General features: G+C 51.5%; 2 protein-coding genes and 1 pseudogene across 2 annotated transcripts; 2 read left to right on the top strand and 1 right to left on the bottom strand.

Annotated features, from left to right (window-relative positions):
- Nucleotides 1–1,044: 1,044 nt before the first annotated feature.
- LOC114489150 lies at nt 1,045–2,643 on the top strand (annotated as a pseudogene).
- Nucleotides 2,644–3,526: 883 nt separating this feature from the next.
- On the bottom strand, nt 3,527–14,059 carry AP4B1 (adaptor related protein complex 4 subunit beta 1). The gene is given in 11 exon segments (XM_028503065.2): nt 3,527–4,289; nt 4,543–4,824; nt 5,043–5,250; nt 6,718–6,821; nt 7,597–7,680; nt 8,982–9,478; nt 10,020–10,167; nt 10,542–10,634; nt 10,637–10,671; nt 12,213–12,437; nt 13,805–14,059. Coding segments are annotated over 11 exon segments (2,217 nt in total). The 5' UTR covers nt 13,918–14,059; the 3' UTR covers nt 3,527–3,861.
- A 181-nt stretch (nt 14,060–14,240) lies between these two features.
- DCLRE1B (DNA cross-link repair 1B) lies at nt 14,241–23,226 on the top strand. The gene is made up of 4 exons (XM_028502713.2): nt 14,241–14,971; nt 15,640–15,805; nt 16,122–16,304; nt 20,421–23,226. The coding sequence occupies exons 1-4, from the start codon at nt 14,783–14,785 to the stop codon at nt 21,503–21,505; spliced, it is 1,623 nt and encodes a 540-aa protein (XP_028358514.1). The 5' UTR covers nt 14,241–14,782; the 3' UTR covers nt 21,506–23,226.

Raw genomic sequence — 23,226 nt, forward strand, 5'->3', positions numbered from 1 at the left:
CAAAACATACTTCAAGCACCAATCCCAAAACACCATCAGAATCTGACTTCTTAGACCATTCCTTCAATAAATACTTGAGTGATCACTAGGTGGCAGACACTGTAAAGGAAACAAAGACCATTGCTGCCCTTAGAAATTGTACAGTAGGAACAGCTTGCAAAACCGGAGCCCTGACCCTAAATTCGATACTGCCTGTTATCTACGCCTATTAAGAGCCTAGCTGGGAGAAGAAATGGGTGAAAAGTTATTTGGAGGATATGGGGTCCAGCAGTCATGTGAAACCCATTACTAACTTCCCATGGGAACCTTATACATGCCACTCAGTACAAGGTTCTGAGTATATGAAACTACCTGTCAATCAGAATCGGAATGTTCCTTCCTCCCTGATGACAACTGTGTAACTATTTGTCTCCACTCTGACAGCCCGACCACTTACAGAGCTAAATCTGCAGCTCAACTGTATCAACTGTGTGGGACCTCACCACAGTGTATGTCCCCATCTCCAGCCCAGCTGGTCCTAACTAGTATTTTCATTTTTCCTGTTCTGGATTCTCTAGTTATTTCTACCTTACCATCATTTTATTAAATCTGTTCCTGTACCCTGGCTGCTGTAGCTCAGTGGATTGAGTGCGGGTGTGAACCAAAGGGTCACTGGTTCAATTCCCAGTCAGGGCACATGCCTGGGTTGCTGACCAGGTCCCCAGTAGGGGGTGTGAGAAAGGCAACCACGCACTGATGTTTCTCTCCCTCTCTTTCTGCCTCCCTTCCCCTCTCTCTAAAAAGATCTTTAAAAAAATAAATCTGTTCTTGCCTTAAGTTGTCTCAAAAAAATAAATAAATGTTCTTGCCTTAAGTTGTCTCAATTGATACATAAAGTGTGGTCAGGAATAAAGAGAATTAACAGTGAGAGAAAGCTGCAAGATCAGAGATCAGAGACCCTTCTGGGTGGACGGAAGATGTGCTGAGACCCCAGCACCGAAAGGCACTGGGTGGAGCTGCTGCAGGAAGGCACGTGAGGAGACACAGAGAGGGTGACCCCTCCGGGCACAACCACAACCACAGCACAAGACCACGGAACCCCTCGCTGTCGGCTTGTTCCCTGCACACCATCCCTTGTGCTATAACCGTGAGTTATTCACTACCCTGTGCCCACCGAGGTAAAAAGGCCGATGCAGGCTTCTGGAACCAGTCTGGGCTAGTGCAACTGCCCTCAATGCCAGGAACCCCTGGGAAGTGGGGAGACAAACTTGGAATGAAGGAAGTAAAGGTACCTGACTAGCAGCGTGGCAGAGGTCACGGGGCAGGAGCAGGAGTGAGAGCCCCATGGTCTGCACAGCCGCATCCCCCACCCCATGTCCCCTGGCATGCTGCCCCCTCCACCGAGCCGTCTCTGGTGATTTCTGTGACTCCAGTGAGGGCCCGAACGGTGGGACCTGCTTGTTGGGCCAGGACAGCCTCCCCTTCTACTGCCTCTGCCCTGAAGGCTTCGTGGCCCTCATTTGCAATGAGACTGAGAAAGATCCTTTCCCAAACCCCTGCCACAATGATGAGTCCCCACCAGGGGATCGATGACTCACACCGCTGGGACTCTTCACCCAGTATACCTGCAAGTGTCCCCAAGGCTACACAGGCACCTGCTGTGAGGCCACCTGCGCCACGCTGCTGGGCATGGAGACCAATGCCACGGTCGACTGGCAGATCTGTCTCGTCCGTGCACTTGGGCTTTGTGGGTGTGCAGCGCCGAGCCCCGGAGCCGGCCCACCTGCACTGCACAGGCATTGTCAATGCCTGGACAGCAAGCAACTATGGTTAAGACCCCTGGATCCACAGAAAGTGACGTGCAATATGCAGGTGACAGATGTGGTGACGCCGAGTAGTGAAGACTTTCTAGGTGGCTTACAGCCTCATTGGGGAAAAGTTCCAGTTCATCCAGGAAGGGGACTCAGGAGACAAGGTATTTATGGGTAATTTGGACAACGGCCTGAAGGCCAACGTCTTTGACTTCCCTCTAGAGGTGCAGTATGTAAGGCTGGTGCCCATTGTGCATCACGGAGGCTGCACCCTGCACTTTAAGCTCGTGGGCTGTGAGTTGAATGGAGGTGCCCAACCCCTGGGCCAGAAGGACAGTGCTGTCCCCAAGAGGCACATTACAGCCTCCACATCTACAGGACCTGGGGCCTGAGTTCCTTCAGCTGGTGTCCTTTCTATGTGTGGCTCGGTGCACAGAGCAAGCTCAACGCCTGGGCTGCTGAGAGAAACTCTGTGTCCAAGTGGCTGCAGATCGATTTCGGCTCCCAGAAGCCAGTGACCAGCATCCCCATGCAGGAGGTCTGAGACTCTGGCCACATCTGGTATGTGGCAGCCTTACAAAGCAGCCCACAGTGACGAGGGCATGAACGGGACCCCGTACAGGGAGCCGGGGACAGCAAGGTCTTCCCAGACAACACGGACAGTGCTTCCCACGAGAAGAACGCATTTGAGAAGCCCTTCCTGGCTCACTTTGTGTGCACCTTGCCCACAGCCTGGCACCACCGAGTCACCCTGCATGTGGACTATCGGGCTGTTAGCAGGCTTGCTGAAGTGACCGGGAAGGCCGAGGGGCACCTGCCCCTTCCCCAGTCCTCCTGACCTGCTGTGGACCTCCCGCCTCCTCCACCTACCCCCCACTACTGATGACAGTGCCCTGGGTGGGGCTTCAGTCCCTTCTACCTTCCTCCACCCTCCTTGTACCAAACTTCCCACATGCCCCACCTCCCACCGGCCCCTGGTGCCCAGCCCTCATGCCACCCCATTTCCTTAGGCACTGTGGGAGTTGAGGACGTCTGGGATGTGGGTTACCTGCACCTCTACAGATCCCCCACTCCAGCCTGTGTCCTCCCCAGGCTGCCTCCCACACCCTGTCGTCCCCACGGCCTTGAGGCTGCCAACCCCACAGCTGCCACCTAGACTCTGACACTCCCCCTTACCTCCCGGAGACTCCACTTGACCCTTCTGTTACAGCCTAGAAAGACACAGAAGGGGCTGGCGTGGGCCTGTGGAGAGATGGGAGGAGGCAGGTGGGCAAGGGGGCCCTGGGTGCTGGCTCTCCACTGGACAGCACATTTTTGACAGCTTCCAACCACTCAAAAAAAAAGTGATGAAAAAACAGTGACTGTAGTACTGCTAGATATTAACTGCTCTCACAGTTTGCAGGGAACCCTCAGTGAAGGCAGTGAGGGTCACAGGAAACTTCCTGAAAGAGCTCACAACTGAGAACACTGAAAGATAAGACTAGGCGTTACTTAAATAAAGATTCGAGGGCGAGAAAATGTTCTAGGCCAGAAAGAAAAGCAGGTGTCAAGGCCCAGAGGTGAGAGAGAACCCGGTGTATTCAGGGACCTACAACTGGTTTGCTTTTGCCAGAACAGAGGGTGTCGGAGGGACTGGCGAGCCGTGGCATGGCACACTGAGAACTCTGGCCTCAGACGCATGGGGACAGTCAGGGGTTTCTGCGGTGGTCCGGGGAGAAAACATGGCGCCCACGAACGATGACTCCATCGGCATCTACACACATCGAGCGCCTTTAATTAGTGAAACTCCCTGAACTGATCAGAAAAGAGCGCACACCCTCTCCTGACCCCATTCCCATCCCCTCGCCACCATTGACCTCCATGACATCACCTGGAAAGATGCAGTCATTCACCAGTAGGTCTGAGAGGAGTAAGTCAATGGTTTTCGGACAAAAACATAAGAATCCTGAGTCCCAGATTTCCCAATCTCCTTTGCGTTTGGTATTATCTGGACTTACAAGCAGCTCCAACCAGAAAGACTGAGAAACTCCGCCAGCTGTTCACCTTACTCCGGACAGGCGGCACGACGCGGCTAGGATTTGATGTCTCCAACGGTTCCGAGCACAGTTCCGAGCACAGAGGTGAAGCTGCCCAGGGTGTCGGCCCTCGCCTCGCTTTGCTTCACGGAGACCTGCATGGCCAAGGTCTCGGGCTCCCACAGCAGCTCCGTTAAGAACAGACAGCCGGTGTCATCCTGAGCACTGAGGTAGGCTTTCCAGGGCTGGGCCCCCGCCCTGCTCACTGCGATGGTCTGGATGTTCACGACTTGCAGGGCCATCTGGAGCGTGTCGGGGTGGACTGCTCCCTGCCAAGGGAGCACCTGCCGATGGGCGACTTCGAGGCTGAGCCAAGCTTTCTCAAAAGTCTCAGCAGCGAGGTGGTGGTTGGGGACTAGCACGAGGGCTCCGGAGTCGGGCAGTTCTTCCACCTTCTCCTTGTTCTCTTCAGGAATCAGGGGTCCTGCAAGAGTCAGGACGCTGGTGTCAGAGACGTTCTTAATTTGCGGAAACTACATTTTCTATCTAGATTTCCCAAAGTACACAATGTGACCTTTATCTTTGCATAAATGGCTCAGATGGCCTATGATGAACTTCTTCCTTGCTTACAAGCTCAGGCAACAGCCTGAGATTTAGCTAGGGCATTCTGCTTCCTACCAGTCATTGCAAAAGATAACAATTTTTTGTGACAAGATACAAAGCAAGGACTATGTTACCTGATGCGGCAAAGGCTGCAGTGCTGGGCAGCTCTGGGCCACGACGCTCCGTCCCCTGGCATTTGGAGATGGTGGCCCAGCGGGCTTTGCCATATACTGGCACCAGCGTGTTGAAGTCTGAGGCCCAGCTATTCACAGGTCTTTCTGCCTGATCCTCCAAAAGTCCCAGAGAAGGGTCAGATTTAGGGCTACACAGGACCCGCTTAGCTTCATCGACGCCGGCTAAGAGGAGGCGATAATAGAAGAGACCTCGGTCCCGTACTGCCATGTCCTTTTCTTCCTCTGGGGCAAGACAACAGACGGAGTTAATGAAAACCAAAAACAGTCTCCTCCTACCCCTGTGCCAGCCAAAATAGGAGGGAAAATGAAGGAGGATAGAGGGAGCCCTAGGAAACATTAGCATTTTCGTCTTGGGTCCCAGACGTGATTCACAGAACAGGGAAGGCCGTGGGATTTTTACTGCGGTTGCAGCAAGCGCCCGTCCCGTCGGGAGAACCTACCTATGCAGTAACACAACAGGCGCCCCAGCGCGTCCTGGCACTCGGCGGGGCGCGAGAGGAACAGGCGCAGCAGTGCCGTGAGGAGCTCCATCTTCACAGCGGGAAACGTCTCCGACTTCACGTTCTCTGCAAAGTCTTCCAGCACATAAGGAGCATTGGGAATCCTTTCTCCATGGACACCAAGTAGCCAAATGAGTGCCTGCTTCCCCTGGGGAATGAAGGAACAAGAGCGAGTGCTCAACCTTTGGTTGTCCAAAACACAGGAGATAGGACACGGTTACAGGTTTTGCTCTAACCAGCAAAGCTGCCACTTAGAATGGGAGGGCAGATGAAGTGCTTTTCAGACAAGGTCAAGTTAAAGGAGTTCATCATCACCAAGCCCTTATTATATGAAATGTTAAAGGGACTTATGTAAGAAAAAGAAGATAGAAAACATGTACAGTAAAATGACAGCAAACTCACAATTATTAACCACACCTAAAACAAAAACAAAGACTAACTAAGCAAACAACTAGAACAGGAACAGAATCACAGAAATGGAGATCACATGGAGGGTTATCAACACGGGAGTGGGAGGGAGAGAGGGGGGAGAGAGAGAGGAAGGGGGGGAAGGTACAGAGGATAAGTAGCATAGATGGTAGGTAGAAAACAGACAGGGGGAGGGCAAGAATAGTATGGGAAATGTAGAAACTAAAGAACTGATAAGTATGACACATGGACATGAACTAAAGCAGGGGAAGGTGGGTGGGAGAGGGTGTGCAGGGTAGAGGGGAGGGGGAAAATGGGACAACTGTAATAGCATAATCAATAAACTATATTTTAAAAAATCTTGCACTGTGTTGATCCCACCTCCTGCACTTTCTACATCAAATAGAAATGAAATTCTCCTGCGTCAAAGGAGACTCAAGACTCTTACGGTCTATGCTGATGTGGCAACAGGGCTTCCACCCCAATCTGAGGTTTAACGTTTCAGTGAGAGCTACTGAAAGATTTCCCTAAATCACTTCGTGCTTACAAAGTAGTCATGGTGGATAACCTGCAGTGTAAATCAGAGTCATCTGTAAGGATTCTTAAAAATATATGTGTCTGTCCTGGCTGGTGTGGCTCAGTGGTTGAGCGCCAGCCTGTTAACCAAAGGGCCACCGGTCTGATTCCCAGTCAGGGCACATGCCTGGGTTGCAGACCAGGTCACCAGTAGGGGGCGTGCAAGAGGCAACCACATGATGTTCTCTCCCTCTTTTCTCCCTTCCCCTCTCTAAATAATAAATAAATAAAATCTTAAAAATATATAGGTGTGTCTGTGTGTGTGTCTAGGTCCCTCACTCTTGCATATTTAAGTCAGTGGAACTGGAGTGAAGCCTGGATATTTGTGGATATTTGTAAAAATTCCACAAATGACTTTGACTTTCATTCTAGCCGAGAACTCCAAGATCTAAATTTGACTCAAAGCTATTCAAGAGAACAATGATTTCAAAGTATTTGTAATAAAAACCACAGAGAGAGCCTAATGTTTTTATACTCCGTATCCCGTCTATACCTAAAAGAGACTCTGAGGTGGCAATCAATTCTAAGAATCTCCACTTCAGACACTGGGTAGAGAGAACACATAGATTCATGGCAGAGGGCAGCATCCCACACAGAGTCCCTCGGCCTCGAAGCCCAGGAGAATTGCTACCTCGCTGTCCTGAATGGTGTCCTCGCAGCCGGGCAGGGCCTGACACACGGCGTCCGTGCACTGAGGACACAGCCACACCAGGTCTCGGAAGGTCTGCACCACCACTACAGCACAGCCAGGGGCACAAGAGCACAGCGTTAGGGCCGTCACGCAGGGAGTAGCCTTGTGACAAGTCCTCTGTTCAGACCGGACCCTAGGTGAATTTCTTTAAGCGGGTGTTGGAGGGTGGTCAGTGACTATCTGGGACATGTCTGACATGGGCCATGCTTTCTTAAGTGAATGTCGCTCTTATCAGAGCACCACGGGGAAAAGGAGCAAACCGATGTGAAAGCCCTCGGTACGAAGGTGAAGCTGTATGCAGACATGGCGGGGGGGGGGGGGGGGGGGTTGTCCTTGAATGACACTCTGAAGACAGTACAAATGGAGCGGCCAGGGCTGGGACCACAGGGGGCCAAGCCAGGGGCCGAGGGTGTGTGGTTTAGAAAGACACGCAGGGTCAGCACTCGGGCGAACCGAGAACAAGTGCCCCTCTAAACGTGTGTCTCCGCGGCACTTGGCCCGCCTCACCCCAGCCCCAGCCCTAGGAGCCACTGCTTTCATTGTGAGGCCATCACGAAAAGGGAAGTCAGGGTGGGGACACAAGAGGCCAGGCCGTCCCAAGCACCCTCCATCATTGACAGTACAGCCTGTGGCCCACGGCCACCTGAAGACTCTGGCCTGTTAGATCCCTAGAGACCATGCTTCCCTAAGGGCAACAGGTGATGGTGCAAAAAAAAAAAAAAAGTTTTAAACATCTATGTTCTTCAACAATAAGTATTTTCTGAGCACCTACTCTAGGCCAGGCAAGCAACGATAAAGCTCTAGAAGGGTCGCTGGTACCTGTGGTGAGGTGCTCCTGCCGAAGCCCCAGCAGCTCGGTTAGGATCTGCACACACTGGTCCGTGTAGGTCCTGGCGACGCCCCCTGGGGACGAGGAGGGGAAAGCTGAGAAAACTATTCAGTCACATACTGGCACCTCATTCTAAAAGAACTTCCCACCAGCCAAAGATAAAGACAACCAGCCCTGGCTGGTGTGGCTCAGTGGATTGAGTGCTGGCCTGCGAACCAAAGGGTCACAGGTTTGATTCCCGGTCAAGGCACATGCCTGGGTTGTGGGCCAGGTCTCCAGTAGGGAACGTATGAGAGGCAACCACACATTAATGTTTCTCTCTCTCTCCCCTTCCCTCTCTCTAAAAACAAGTAAATCAAATCTTAAAAAATAAACAGAGACAAAGACAACCAGAAGTGTCTAAAAACATCACCCCTTGCCTGATGAAATCTGAATCAGTTTGCTATAAAGAAAATTTGGTAAAAATGTATCCGTTTTTTGTTCGTTTTTCACAGACCAGTTGAAAACCCAACGTTCATGGAAAAAAGAATTTCCCACAGACCAAGGCTGAAAACTCTCAGCAGCAAAGAAGTCTGTCTGGCAAGCCGGTGAGAGGCAGCAGTGTGGGCTCCGACACACCTGCACGGAAACGTTACTGCTGGGAAGCCTCAGCTGCGGCCTCCTGGCCCCAGGATTTCCACTCTCCGCCTGGGCCTAAAGACAGCCACACCTTATTCCACACAGGAGCGCTCCTGCTCCTCCTCCTCCTCCACGGGAAGCCCTCCAACACTTAGCTCCCCGGCTGCTTTCATTCTGTGGGTTACTCTAGCTTTTCGATTCCAGACAGAGGAGTATGAAAAGGTCTGTAAGGTTAGGACGTATTCGGTGTTGGTCTGTACTCAGCACTATCCGTAGCCCACAGGAGCTGCTCCATAAACGAGGGTGACTTCACACAGGACTTTGAGTCCGGGAAGCTGGGGTCCGGCCTCAGTTCAGGAGCCTGATGACCTTGTGGCCATTCAATAACCTTTAGATGTCTGAGTTTCTTCGTCTTTAAAATGAGGTTCATTACACTCTCTCCACTTTTCCTGACCACCTCATAAGACGGTGGTAAGACGATGACCAGGAAAGCAATTTGGATAGTAGACAACAAAAGGGAATTCAAACTTTAAGTATTATAATTTGAGTTTCCTGCGCTCTCTATCCTGAACGATATGGCAACACCAGGGGTTGACTAGAAAACCTTCCTCCTCTCATTTGTCATCACTGCCCCAATCCTTTGGTGCAAGGTGCTCTGTATCTGAGGTAAGATTCCTTCCCTTTTGTTCCCTCTGGCTCCACAGAGCTCTAGCTGGGTGGTGTAGGCACTCAGGAGGGAGCAGCAGCGGACACCTACCTATGGCGGAGATGGCAGCCTGCGCGAAGTCAGCAGACACGTCAGTGCAGTACCCTCGAAGCTCCTCCAGCACCTGCTGCACGTTCTCGTCGTTCACCAGCTCACACAGCACCTCCACCTTCTTCAGCTTGATGTAGTGCGGCTCCGAGTAGGAGCAGAAAAACTTCTTGTAGTGGCCGCTAAAGTGGCCCGGCAAACTGTGCAGGATCTGGCGCACGTGACAGAGGGCCACGAAACAGAGCTCGCGGCTCTCTGACGAGCAGGCCGCCAGCAACGGTCCCTTGACTCGCACGAGCACATCCGTTTGCACGTGGGGGAACTGCTTTGCCAGGATCAGAAAGAGTTTGGTGGCCCCCATCACCACGCTTGGGCTACTGCTCTTGAGGAAGCCGTCCAAGAGATTGAGAATGTCAAACAGTTCCTCCTCACTGCGGGGTTGGTAGCGCAGCAGGAAGTTCAGTACTTCGGCCTGACCCCACTGGTCCAGTTTGGGCATTCTGTCCAAAAAAGAAAACAAAAGTGCTATTTTAGCAACAAAATTAGGACCATCTCCATTCTACTGTCATCTGTTTTCATAACAAAGGGAGACTTCCTAAAAATAGGCCGTGCCATAATCAAACTACTCTTTTTGTGTGCTCTTTAAGGTGTACACAAAATACTTTAAATTCTAAGACGAGTTTACAGTACAAATGCACACTCATCTAAGGCCAAAGCCACGATAGTGATCACTTCGCCCCAGATCCAGATCTCCTACATTTCAACACAGCACACACAGCTTAGTTTGGGGGCGTAATGACTGCAGAGGAGGGCAGGACCTACCCCTACAGGTTGTTTCTGCCATTAGCACCAAAAGGACCTAAGGCAAGTGAAAGAAATTCTCTCCAGGCAATATGAGGAAGTTAATAGTTGTGGGAGTAACTTTCTTTACTACCCTAAAGAAGGTGTTTCAATCTCTCCTTAACTCAACCCACTGATAAGATCCCCCTAAGATGCAGATCTCATCGTAATAAAAAGAGCACCGCGGCGAGGCATCCGAACCGATTTAAGAGATGGTGGGCGATGGGCTTATTGATGACAACACCTCCTTCCTGTTTCAGAATTTCCTCTAGAGACCTCAGGCAGTTTACCACCACAATTGGGTCCTGGTCACGCAGCAAACTGTATAGTTCATTTACCAGGGCACCATCTACAAAAGAGAACGCAGATTTCAGATAAAGAAGATAAAGCTTCAGAGTCACAGCGATAGAGCCGCAGCAGGAGCTCCAAGCGGACAAAGCTGAGCTTCTCTGCTCTAAAAATCACAAAGGCAACACAAAGTCAAGGCCAAAAACTTGCCATCTCCACTCCATTCTAAGTAGCTAAGGCAAAGGATCTCACCTGGGCCCGAAAGGAAGGGGTCCTCTAATTTCAGAAAACATCAAGCCTCCTACTTAAAGGGACATGCACAGAAACGGGGCCACATTCTTCCCTCCTACCAAGGCTACATGATCTTTCACAGGGTTATACATACAGCGCAGGCACAAATACATACTGAGTAGGACAGGTTACACGGACACTTACCCACTTCAGAGTCCCCGTGAAGATTATGCATCTTGGCACAGCCAAGGACCGCCACCCGCCTGACGTACGAAGCCTTGTCCCGCAGACCGTGGAGACAGGCTGCTGGATGTACTCCTGCACGCCGGGCATCCTAAGCAACACACCCCTGGAGTCAGCCAGATCCCGGAAGCCTGGTGTGGACAGGCTGGCCCCTAATAACTTCACAGAGGATTCAGGGGGGTCTGAATGTGCACCAATCAGATCATGAACTGGAGAAAGCTGCTGCCAACTTAAAAGGCCTATTTGACTTTTCATTTGGAATAATGCTGCACAGGAAGCAAAAAATACACACACACATGCGACAACTGTTCAGAAATCTTTAACCTGAACAAGAACTATTGTTGGGAACCGCCTGCCTGGGTTTCAGAGCTGTAACCACCCCGCCCCGCCACACCATAGCTAAGGCTGAGGGAGCGACCTTCAGACCAACCATAAGCCACTAAAGGAGACAAAGCTTATCTCCCTGGCAGGGGCACTGCTTCTGCTCCTTTTTCTTCACCCTCCCTGGTCCCCAATGCTTGATTGGTTAGCCAATGACGGGTAAGATTCCCAAAAGAGGGGAACACATCTAAGACAGGCAAAATCACGGGGAGGCCCCAAGGAAGGACTTGGGGGCTACAGCAAAAAGGGGGTGATGGACCCTCGCCCCTCAGCTTTGACAAAGCCTGAGTCCTCATTCTGTCTAAGAGGAGTCTCCTAATCTCTTGGCTGCCTTACGTCCTGCCCCGGCATGACTTAAGTCTGAAACAAAGACAGAGGGTGGTGCAGCCCTGGGCTGGAAAGGCGGTTCCCTAGGGCAATGAGGCCTAAGAAAGATATGTAAAATCCGGTGAAACTTGCTTTGTCCTAGATGTTCTCAATTAAATGATAAGGGTCCAAGCAAGAAGTTTGTTCCTCAAATATTTTAAGGTTTTTTTTAAGGTTTTATTTATTTATTTTTTAGACAAAGGGGAAGGGAAGGAGAAAGACAGGAAGAAAAAAAACATCAATGTGTGGTTTGCCTCTCACATGCCCCCACCAGGGACCTGGCCTGCCACCCAGGCAATGTGTTCTGACTGGATTTGAACCAGTGACCCTTGCTTCACAGTCTGGCGCTCAATCCACTGAGCCACACCAGCCAGGGCTGATCCTCCAAGTTTTTATGGCCCTTTAGCTAAGAGACCCTGACTCAAAAGAGACCCTCAGAGTTCTTTGTATGTTATCTATTGTTTGATTCTTACTGCCTGATAATGATTATGAACTCTACCTGTATTTCTGTGCAAAATGAACCCAATAAAAGCCCATTGGAGTAAAGGGCTCTTGGCCCTTCTCCTTTGAGAGACTGGCCACCTTATTCCCCGAGCAGATTATGTCTTGGTAGACTTACTCTCATCTGTGGTGGCTGGGTGGGGGCCCTGCAGGTGGAGCACCCCCACAACTATTTCACCTAGAGTGAGGATGGAAAACCCCCTCTGATGAACCTATGTGATATGGGTCTGCAAGCCAAAACGATGTCTGAAAACCTGTGTTTTCAGCTCACAACATTGTTTTCCCCAGGATGAAGGAGCTCAATAAATGATCATTGAAAGCCTGGCCCTTTGACCTCCTGAATTCATCAGCCACTGAGAAACAGGCAGGGAAGAGCGTGCTCACCTGAGGCTACACATGCTCCGTAGGGCCAGCCCTCGCACCATTGGGTTGGGGTCCGAACAGTCCTTGCACAGCGTGTTGATGGCCAGGAGAGCCAGATCAGGCTTCAGCGGGGCGTATGTGCACATGTAGTGATACACCAGCTTCTTCTGAACAATATCGACGGTGGCACTGGCCTTTACCATTTCCATGAAAACACCAGACATGTCCACACCTTGAGTCATGTGCCTGAAACCAACACACAGAGCAGGAAGAAGTAAAAACGCATAATCCCAACCCACCATGGGCGGTGTTGTATACCTGAACTGGTTATCCAACTAGACTGTGATCTCTGTGAGGGAAGCAACCGGATCCCCCTGTCTATCATGTCACACCAGGGGCCTGCAATAAGTATTCTATTCATTCAACCAACACTTACTGAACTCCTGGTACATTCCAGTGAAATTCAGCTTTTACACGTCAGGGAGATGCTCTGGGGACACAATCTTGAAGAAGGTACAGTCTCATATCTTTAACAACTCAGAGACTACTGAGGAACCTGGCAAGAACACCACTAACTAACTGCAGTACAGTAGACAGAGGTCTACCCCTTGTGCCAGGAAAACACAGAAGGTTCCACAGAGGAAGTAACAGCTGAACGAGCAGGGCTCACCAGGCAGGTGTGCAGACAGATAATGACACACGCCACATGGCAGGTGGACATGAGCAAGAACAGCACATTCTTTGGAATCTACAGGTAGAGTGAGCCCAGTGTTCCTTGGGTGCTATGATTCAAAAAAAAAAAAGAGTTTGATTTTTATTCTGTAAACCATTTCTCCATCTATGGTCTCCTACAGGAATCAGATGGAAAATTTGTTTAAAATGCAGATTCCTGGGTTCCATTCCACCCCAGTGAAATCACAATGACTGGATTGAAGGGAAAAAAAATCTACATTTTTTTAAAGCACCCCAAGGGACTTTTGTTCATACTAAAGTTTGTGATCCCCAGCTGCAGGCAAGATGCGTATGTTCAAATTCATATGTTGGAAAAATCATTCTGCCTGAAATGAGGGGGCAAGGGGACCCGCTTGTATGCTCCTGTGATTGCTTTGGGAACGAAACCAGAACAGCAATGCCACTTTTTTTTTTTTTTTCTGAAGGATGGCTATTTACAACTCTGAATTCATCTGACTTGAGAAGCGAAGACCGAGCGTCAACATTGGTTCCCTGGCTTGGGCAGCGGGGCAGAGACATTCTTCAACACACAGATATGTGGAAGAGCCAGTCTAGGGAGGGGAAAGGACGTAGGTGCAATTTTGCACGTCTTTGAAGAAGCATCCTGGGGGAAACGCCACGCAGGCGGAGCATGTGGGTCTGAAGATAAGAACGGCCTGTACTAGGTATGATACAGGTCTGGGAATCGGTAGTTTCAAGATATGGATGAAACCAGCCAGCTGAATAAACGAGGTAAAAAATAAGCCTCCCGGGAGAAGACCGAGAAGGCACTCCAGAGAAGCAAGACGCCCAAACCCCAGCACGGCCTGGTTCAGTCACCCCTTCGCGGGGCAGCCGGCCCGTGGGGCCCGGGGCGGGGGAGCGAGGGCGGAGGCTGATACCTAATCACTCGCTGGATCACATTCCGGTAGCGCAGCCTGTCGGCCTGAATGTGAGGGTTACACAGAGCCCGCTTCAGCTCCTTCACCACGTCCTCCGAGCCGAGGTACGGCATCTTCCCGAACGCTCCCGGGGCGGTCCCCACGGCCCCGACGTGGGCACCTGGGTAAAGCAAGTGCCAGTGAGACTACAGGAAGCGGGATCCCGCCGCGGCCGTGGCCTCCCCTGGGCCTGGCACACTCAAGCTTCGACCGGCTCCGCCCCCGGCCGGCCCGCACCCCCACCACCGCGGGCCCTCGGGTTCCTCCCCTGGACTCGCGGGCCGGTTCACTCCGCCCACCGCTCTTCCCTCTACCTTCAGGCCCCCCGCGGGATGTCCAGCCCCGCAGGCCCCCGGTCCGCAGACCCCACCCTCTCTCTCAGGAGCCGCCCGTCTGGCGCCTCCCCGCGGTTGCGGTCCCCGATAGGCCCGATCACGCTTTCTGCGGAAGTCCCGCCTCCTCCTCCAGAGCCCACGCAGAGCAGCTGCCACTCACGCTCTCCTAGTGAGCGCCGAGCGCCGCCCGGGCCCCGACCTCAGGGCGCCCTTCCCCCACCCTCTCACCTCCGAGCGCTGCCCGCCGCTCTGTCCGGCGGAGCCGCGGCGGGGAATCGGAAATCGGCTGCTTCGGCCTGTCTCCGCCCAGTAGCGCGCGCTTTGAGTGGAGGGCTCCCGCGCGCGGGTGGGAATTGACGCTCCGCGCGCGGGTGCAAGCGACGTCCTGCAGGGCGGTTTCCTTGGTGTGCGATTCCACCTCGACTCCCTGAGCACCGTCATTTCCTTCCTTTTTTCTGCCCGCTCTAGTAACTCATTCCGCTTTGGGGCTGGCTTTTTTGGCCCTGTCCTTGCCCCGGCGTTCCTTTTTCCGAGGCCGCTGCAGGAGGCTCACGCCGGAGCTCCGAGTCCATGAGGATCCCATTGGTGACTCCAGCCCGCCACCATGAACGGGGCCCTGATCCCCCACACGCCCATCGCTGTGGACTTCTGGAGCCTGCGCCGGGCTGGTTCCGCACGGCTCTTTTTCCTGTCCCACATGCACTCGGACCACACCGTGGGTCTGTCTAGCACCTGGGCGCGGCCCCTCTACTGCTCCCCAGTCACCGCTTTCCTCCTGCACCGACACCTGCAGGTACTGGGAGCTGGAGTCGGGCTCCGAGCGCTGGTCTCGCTGGTCCTGGCGTCTGGGTGGGACTTAAGGTCTATCGCAGCCTTGGAGTCACAGCGTAGAGGCCAGGAGGACTGGTTGCTACAAGCGCGGGAGTTGTTTGAACCCAGAAATGCATCTTGAGCCGAAACAGGAGTGTGGCTTCCACCTGGCGGACTTGAGAGTGTATCAGCTCTAAGTTTGGGAGACCTTTTAGTCCAACCAAGGAAACTTCCTGCCTTTTCACAAAAGCTAGGCTAATGCTCCCCAAACTTGCCTCATCATAATGTGCCGGGTAGATACACACATTCTCCACCACTTCTTCCCCACCCCCATCTGATTCAGTAGATACAGCCGGGACAGGTCCTGGAAATCTGGTGGGTTTTTTTTAACAGGTGCCCCCAGGGGATTATGATCAGGAAAGTTTGGGCACCACTGACTAGACTGTTTTCCAGGCTCTTAATTTAGAATTGTTCAGAGCAGATGGGGTGACGAGTGGGAGAAGGAAGAGGACATGGTTTAGGGATCCACATTACAGCTTCTGCTTCAGGGTGGCTCAGCACTTGGTCACCTTTCCTTGCTTTGTGAAAGGAATAGCTTCCGGTCCAGGGAGCGGAGTCTGTGTTCACGGGTGTGACCAACTGTTTCCTCAGGTGTCTAAGCAGTGGATCCGAGCCCTGGAGGTTGGTGAGAGCCATGTCCTGCCTCTAGATGAAATTGGGAGAGAGACCATGACTGTAACCTTGATGGATGCCAATCACTGCCCTGGCTCTGTCATGTTTCTCTTTGAAGGATACTTTGGAACCATCCTCTACACAGGTGGGCCTCCCCAGGGGCCCCTCCTACCTTTCAGCCTAGACACTTTCTTGAGCAGCCTTAACATATAGCAGAAGTCTGGAGGCTTCCTAGCTTCTTCTCATATGAGCACTGACCCTTTCTTAACTGATTTCTCACGCTTTAAAGGTCCAAGCTTTGTACTGGAGCAGGATAGAGGCGTTCCCACAAGGAAGCTCTACTATGCCGATTAGTTCAGTGCCAGACTCCAGGACAGTTTTCCATGGGCCAGTAAGCAAATGCCCATTTGTTGTTGCAGGTGGGAGACTGGGCTCCTCCTTTTGTTTCTCTTTGCCCCTAGGTGACTTTCGGTATACACCATCCATGCTGAAGGAGCCAGCCCTGAGCGTGGGGAAACAGATCCATACCTTGTACCTCGACAACACCAACTGTAACCCAGAGCTGGCTCTTCCTTCCCAACAAGAAGCCACCCGCCAGATTGTGGAGCTCATTCGAAAGCACCCACAACACAACGTCAAGATCGGTGAGCGGTTTCCTTTACTTTTTCTCTCACCCATAGGTAGTGCAACTAGGTTCTTCTTGGGTGTCTCACGGCTTTGAAGTCTTCGTGCAACAGACCTCCCCTTCTCCATGAAGCCTGCCCTGACCGTCTTATTTAAAATTACTGTCTGCCCACCATCTCTATTCCCACATCACCAACTCTTGATCTCCTACCGATTCGACTGTTTTGTTTTTTCATAGCTCTCACTACCTTCCACTGTACCTGTGTTTTAATATGCTCTTACTTTTTGTTTATTGTCTGTCCTCCCCTCCCTTTGCCCCTACCCCACATAAACCCCTTGAGAGCATGGATGACAGTGGGAAGAAGTCTCATGTGTTTGTGGGACGAGAAGCAGCAGCCAGTGTGACAGGCACACAGTGGGGGAGGAGACTGGCGAGGCAGGAGGGGCTGAAGTGCTTGTAAAAGATGTTTTGAACCTTATGCTAAAGGCAACCATTGCTCTAAGGACAAAAAACTTTGTTTCAAGTAGGAGAAGAACAATATTATAATCGTCACCTTACAGTGGGTTCCAGAATATATGTACTTGCTATTTATTATCTGTCTCCTCTTGCTAGACTATAAGTTCCAGAATGGCAGGGCTGTTTATTTTAATTATGGATATGCCCCTGTGGGGGGGGGGGGGTTCTGCCCGCAGGGCCTTGCCCTCCGCCACAGACGAGAATAAGTCTACCAAGACATGACCTGCTCGGGGAGGAAAGGTGTCCAGTCTCTCAAAGGAGAAGGGCCTAGAGCCTTTTCCGCAATGGGCTTTTATTAGGTTCATTTGCACAAGAATACAGGTAAAGCTCATTAATCATTGTCAGGCAGTAAAGATCAAACAATAGATAACAACTCTGAGAGCCTATTCTAAGTCAGGGTCAGATAGCTAAGAGCTATAAAACTGTGAGGAACAAACTACCTTCTTGCTTGGATCCTTATCATTTAATTGAGAACATTCTAAACAAAGCAGGTTTCACAGGATTTTACATATTCTTTCTTAGGCCTGATTGCCCTAGGGAACCCACCCTTTCCAGCACAGGGCTGCACCACCCTCTGTCATTGTTTCAGGCTTAAGTCAGGCAGGGGAAGTAAGGCAGCCAAGAGATTAGGAGACTTCTGTAGACAGAATGAGGACTCAGGCTTTGTCAAAGGCCAGGGGCGAGGGTCCATCACCCCCTTTTGCTGTAGTCCCACAAGTCCTTCCTTGGGGGCCTCCAACATGATCATGCCTGTCTTAGGTTGTTCCCCCCTTTTGGGAATCTCACCCATCATTGGCTAACTGTCCAAGCATTGGGGGCCAGTTATGGATGAAGTAAAAGGAGCAGAAGCGGGCATCCTGCCAGGGAGATAAGCTTCGCCTCTTTAATAGCTTATGGCTTATGGGCTGAAGGTCGCTCCCTCAGCCTTAGCCTTGTGGGGGTTACAGCTTCTGAAACCAGGCAGGGCGGTTCCCAACATGCCCCTAATACCTGATGAGGCATTTCATAAGTATCTGTTGTATGAGTAAATGCAATGTATCAGTATGCAGATGTTCCAGTGAGTGTTGTGCTGAAAATTAGATACAGTGAGCAGCCACCTGTATCCTTGTTCTAATGTTTTCCACAAGAGCACAACATATTGTGGGGACTCTTCTTTTGGAATTGCCTTTTGAGATAGTTTATGAAAGTCAATTTTTGTTTTAAAAAAGATAATAGGTTGCCCTGGCTGGTGTAGCTCAGTGGATTGAGCGCTGGACTGCGAAGCAAAGGGTCACTAGTTCGATTCCCAGTCAGGGCACATGCCTGAGTTGCAGGCCAGGTCCCCATTGTGGGCCATGGGAGAGGCAACCACACACTGATGTTTCTCTTCCCTCTCTTTCTACCTCCCCCTCTCTCTAAAAATAAGTAAATAAAAAGAAAATATTTTAAAATAAACAAATTAATAAATAAGGTGATAGGTTTAGTTCTAAATGACTTTTTTGACTGTTTCCAAAATTATAATAAATCCACAAAAGGGAAAAAATTTGCCACCGTGACGAATGCTATAAAAGGATGTGCCCCAACTTTGAAAGGAGTTTCAGGGTAGAGTCAGACAAGGGCGTGGGAAACATTGCGGACCTGCCAGGGTGACCCCCAAATGTGCGGAGGAATAGCCCTTTCTCGCAGGATTGCGTGACTGCTCACAAACTGTCGGTCCTTCTGTCCTCGGAGTTTTCACTGCAGTTTTCCCAGAGGAGCACAGCTCACTGGGGGGGTCTGTAGGAGGGCTGGGTTCATTTTGCAAATATATAATAAGCCCCTACTATGTGCCAGATAAGCAGTGGGATGGAAAGATGAATAATATTAGGGCTTACAGTCTAGTAGTAAAGGACCTAGAAGAGGTTTAAAAAAGTTGGGAGGATAGGGAGAGAGAAAAGAAAATCAGCTACATCTGTGCCTCAATAGTGAAGATTGGAACCATAGGTAGGAATAGTGTGGATATGAAAATGTAAGTTCTTTAAAGGAGCTCACATGGACTCTGGTTGTGGATCTGAAACCCCCCCTCCAGAGAGGGTCTGAGGACAGCCACTGCACACGTCTCCCGCATCTGTCCCCGCAGCCACCGCTAAAACTCGGGCCTCCGTTTCTCCCGTGTCAATGCTGCTTGGGCCTTCTCACCGGGACTCCTGCTTTCAGCGTCCCCTCCCGGCCACTGAGTCACACTGAGGGGTGATTTTAAGGAAAGCCCAGCCTGCTCTGATCATATTGCTCCTGCAGTTAGAATGAGCCGTCTTCCCTCCTCACACTCCGCAGGGGCTTCCCTTCGCTTGCACAAGGAAGCATGAGCTCCTCGGTGGTACCTACAGGGCCCTGGTGTGGCCCGTTTCCCTCTCTAGGGTCGCCTCTTATTTATGTATTTATTTCAATGTTTATTTGTTTTCTAGAGAGAGGGGATGGGAGGGAGAAAGTGAGGGAGAGAAACATCAACTGGTTGCCCCTTCGCACACGCCCTGACCAGGGGACGAGTCAGCGACCCAGGCCTGCACCCTGACTGTGAACTGAACCAGCCACCTTTCACTTTGCGGGATGATGTCCGACCAAGCCACACTGATCAGGGTGTGTCACTTTTTAAAAGTAAATGTATTGGGGTGACATAGTTAATAACATGCAAGTTTCAGGTGTAGAATTCTGTAGTACGTCATCTGTATGGCGCATCGTGTGCTCACCACCCAAGTCTAGTCTCCCTCCATTGACCAGTTCAGGGGTGGGCAAAAGTAGGTTTACAGTTGTGAGTACGCATTGCTTATTTATTTACTATTGTATTTATTTGTACTGCAACTGTAAACCTACTTTTTTCCACCCCTGTGTTTGATACCCTTTACCCTCTTCATCCTCCCCCATGCACCCCACCTTTCTGGTAGCCCCCTTTCTGTTGTCTGCATCTATGAGTTCATTTGTTTTGTTTGTTCATTCATTGTTTTCTGTTTTATATCCCATCTATGAGTGTTTTTTTCCCCTCTGACTTCTTCCCCTTAGCATGTTATCCTCCGGATCCATCCATGTTGTCGCATGTGGCTGTATTTCGCCTGGCTTTATGGTTAAGTAGTGTTCCATTGTATAAATGTACCACATCTTCATCTACTCATCCATTGAACGTCTAGTGTCATTTCCTACCAGTTCCGTCTTTGTGCTTTATGAACACCAGCCCCTCTTAAAGTGTTCTCTGCCATTCCCTTCCCTCGCCAGGTTTACTTGGACCCATCCTTTAACACTCAGCTCAGCTGTCATTTCCGGGATACTTCCTGTGTGCGTGCCTCTAGCATTGCCCTGTACCACATGGTTTATGGGTTCCTACGGAGATTACGTTCCTAGAGGATTAACACTTTCTGTTGTCAGTGTCTGTCCCTTAGTAGGTGCTTTCCTTTGTTAAACTGAATGACCGAGTGAATTCTGTGTTAACTTCTCTGTTTACCCCATTTTCCATACACCTCAGCTCACATGCCTTCCCATCCCTGAGGTGTTCTGATTGCTCTGTTCATGTTGTGTGTTTCTGTTGAACATTTGGTTGATTTAGTAGCATTCCCGAAAGCTTCATTCTCTTCCTCCTCTTCCTTTCCCCAACCCCATTGCCACTCTTCAGGACTCTATAACCTGGGCAAAGAGTCCCTGCTGGAGCAGCTGGCCCTGGAGTTCCAGACCTGGGTGGTGCTGAGTCCTCGGCGCCTGGAGTTGGTGCAGCTGTTGGGCCTGGCAGACGTGTTCACAGTGGAGGAGAAGGCCGGCCGCATCCATGCCGTGGACCACACGGAGATCTGCCGTTCCGCCATGCTGCGCTGGAACCAGACCCACCCTACTATTGCGGTCCTTCCCACGAGCCGGAAAATCCACCGCGCCCACCCCAATATCCACGTCATCCCTTACTCCGACCATTCCTCCTACTCGGAGCTCCGTGCCTTCGTCGCAGCGCTGAGGCCTTGCCAGGTGGTGCCCATTGTCAGGCGACAGCCCTACAGGGACTACTTTAGGGACAGCCTGAGCCCCAGGCTCTCCGCGCCCCCTATCCCAGACTCTGTACGGCAATACATGAGTTCCTCCTCTAGAAAACCAAATGTTCTGTGCCTGTTAGGAAGGAGGCTCAAGAGGCCAAGAACCCAGGGTGTCATGTTTGAATCTCTTGAGGAGAAGGCTGATCAATTTCAAGCTGACAGGGACTCAGAGGAGGCCAAGAACAAGAACCTTTCTGGGAACCTGGAGAAGCCGCCCTCCCACCATCCTTTGCAGATTAAGAAGCAGTTGTTCCCAGACCTCTGCAGCAAAGAGTGGGGTGGGGCAGTCCCTTTCTCTGAGTCCCAGCAGAGAGTGACTGCACTGACTGCCCCCTTGGGTTTTTCAGTTCATTTAAGGTCCACAGATGAGGAATTTATCTCTCCGGAAACCGGGGAGGAAATCAGTGTGGGGCCCCACTTGGGCCCCAGGGGAGGCAGCGACGGCTCAGCAGCCCCTAGGACCCAGCACGTGAGGCGGCACGAGGATTCACCCCCGTGTCACAGCAGCGAGGCTCTCCCTCTTCCGGCTTCTGAGTTCAGCAGCCTGACACTAAAATACCTCCTGACTCCCGTGACCTTTTTCCAGGCGAGGTTCTCTTCCAGCGGCTTCGACCAGCAAGTGGAAGAATACCACAAATCCTTGCTAAGTCCATATAGAGGAGAGTATGACCTTGTTTGATCCTGCACTCCAGTTTGAGAGATAGTGGATGACAGCTGGCGGGGGTTCGTCTAGGGCCTTTCCTGTCTTCCCGGGATCCTTTTGGGCTCACCCTGGAGTGACACTAATTCAAGTGTGTTCACTGGAAGCCTAACGCTTACAGACTCTTGAGTTTATGGTTGATTGTTTGAAAACTGTTTTCATTAAAACCCCTTCACAGTATAAGTCCATGTTAGGTTCTAAGGAGGCCTGCATGACCATCTGTTTACATTTCTTTAATACAGTATTTCTCCAACATTTTAGAACATTCAGTCCTCTTAGGTGGCTGCAGAAAGAGTTAAAGAGTCTGAGTCAAAGAGGCCCAGGTTGCTCTGCCTGGTGTGGCTCAGTGGATTGAATGTTAGACTGTGAAGCAAAGCGTTGCTAGTTCAATTCCCAGTCAGGGCACATGCCCAGGTTGCAGGTCAGGTCCCTGGTGGGGGCATGCAAGAGGCAACCACACATTGATGTTTCTCTCACTTTCTTTCTCCTTCCCTTCTCCTCTCTCTAAAAATAAATTAAAATCTTTCTTTAAAAAAAGCCCAAGTTACTCCCATTGTTATTTTGTGTGCATTATGCCATTCTCCTTGTCCCTTCCTTCCTTTTCCTAGACAAAGGTCCCTAGGTAGTTGTGTTTTTTTTGTTGTTTTTTTTTTTCATTAGGAACTGTGCTGGAGGATAAAGTGGTGATCCAGGCAGCACGTTCCAGTCCTGAATGTCACTGACTTGCTGTGACCCCATCCAAGTGACTTCCTGTCTCTGCCTCTGGGAGGGAACAGGAAGTGATGATGAGCCCTGGAACAGTGGAGAAAAATTCCATCTTTGCCTCCATGAGAGTTTGCAGTTGGTGTCACTGGCGACCTACCTGGAACAGGGCCAGCTGGGGGAGTGGGCACCCCTCACCAAGGCAGCACCTGGGACCAGGCTTCAGTACGATGGGCCTCCCAGCTGCCTGTAGGCCCTGACTTTGAAATAAAGTTGCAAAAGATCAAATGGGCTGCCAGATATTCCTGATTGTGCACATAGCTGGGATATTTACTGACTGCCCCCCCCCCCGCCCCCACACCCTCCGGTTGAGTAGGGCGCCAGAGCACACAGTCTGTTTGTCTCAGTATCCAGGGCAGAGACCGAGGAGCCAGCTGGTGGAGGGGGTGGGGGCGAGCAGCCCTGCCCTGTCCTTCTGCTCCCAGCCTGGCAAAATGCCAAGCCACTGAGCAGGACAGCAGATATCACAGGCTCGCAGAGGGCGCCCGCCGGCGTGCAGAGCTGGGCACGTGGATAAGCACTGCTCAGAAAGGCTCCGCAAGCCTTCGTGGTGAAGCCTCTGTCTCTTCCCCGGGAAAAACAGTTGTCTCCTTCGGGAGGAAGATATGAAGAGTTTAGGAACCAGTCCAGGGCCCTGCTCGTGGGCGACCTGTCCACAGCTGTGTGTTGGCAGTGACCGTCCCTGGAAGCCTCCCGGGGGCCCGCTGGGAGCCGCAGCCGGTGGGCCTGTGCAGCCGCAGGAAACGGGCCTTGTCCTGGGCTGGAGTCCAGGGCGCCCGGGGCCACAGACCACGTGAGACAGCAGAGCCTCTGTCCCCGGCCCAGAGCAGACGGAGATGCCCCCTCTGCTGGTGGCTGCGGAGGGCAGATGACTGGGGAAATGCCTAGCTCACTGCCCACCGCATACATAATGGGTTTGAAGCACTGGGTCTCTGAGC

This window comes from Phyllostomus discolor, chromosome 14 (genome assembly GCF_004126475.2).
Source record: "Phyllostomus discolor isolate MPI-MPIP mPhyDis1 chromosome 14, mPhyDis1.pri.v3, whole genome shotgun sequence".
In the NCBI taxonomy this organism is placed as follows: Eukaryota; Metazoa; Chordata; class Mammalia; order Chiroptera; family Phyllostomidae; genus Phyllostomus; species Phyllostomus discolor.

Excerpts from the sequence above, each read along its gene's own strand:
- DCLRE1B (XM_028502713.2), top strand. The coding sequence starts at position 14,783 with ATGAACGGGGCCCTGATCCCCCACACGCCCATCGCTGTGGACTTCTGG. Across the intron at positions 14,972-15,639 it reads TCCTGCACCGACACCTGCAG|GTGTCTAAGCAGTGGATCCG; the intron begins GTACTGGGAGCT and ends CTGTTTCCTCAG. Across the intron at positions 16,305-20,420 it reads ACAACACAACGTCAAGATCG|GACTCTATAACCTGGGCAAA; the intron begins GTGAGCGGTTTC and ends GCCACTCTTCAG.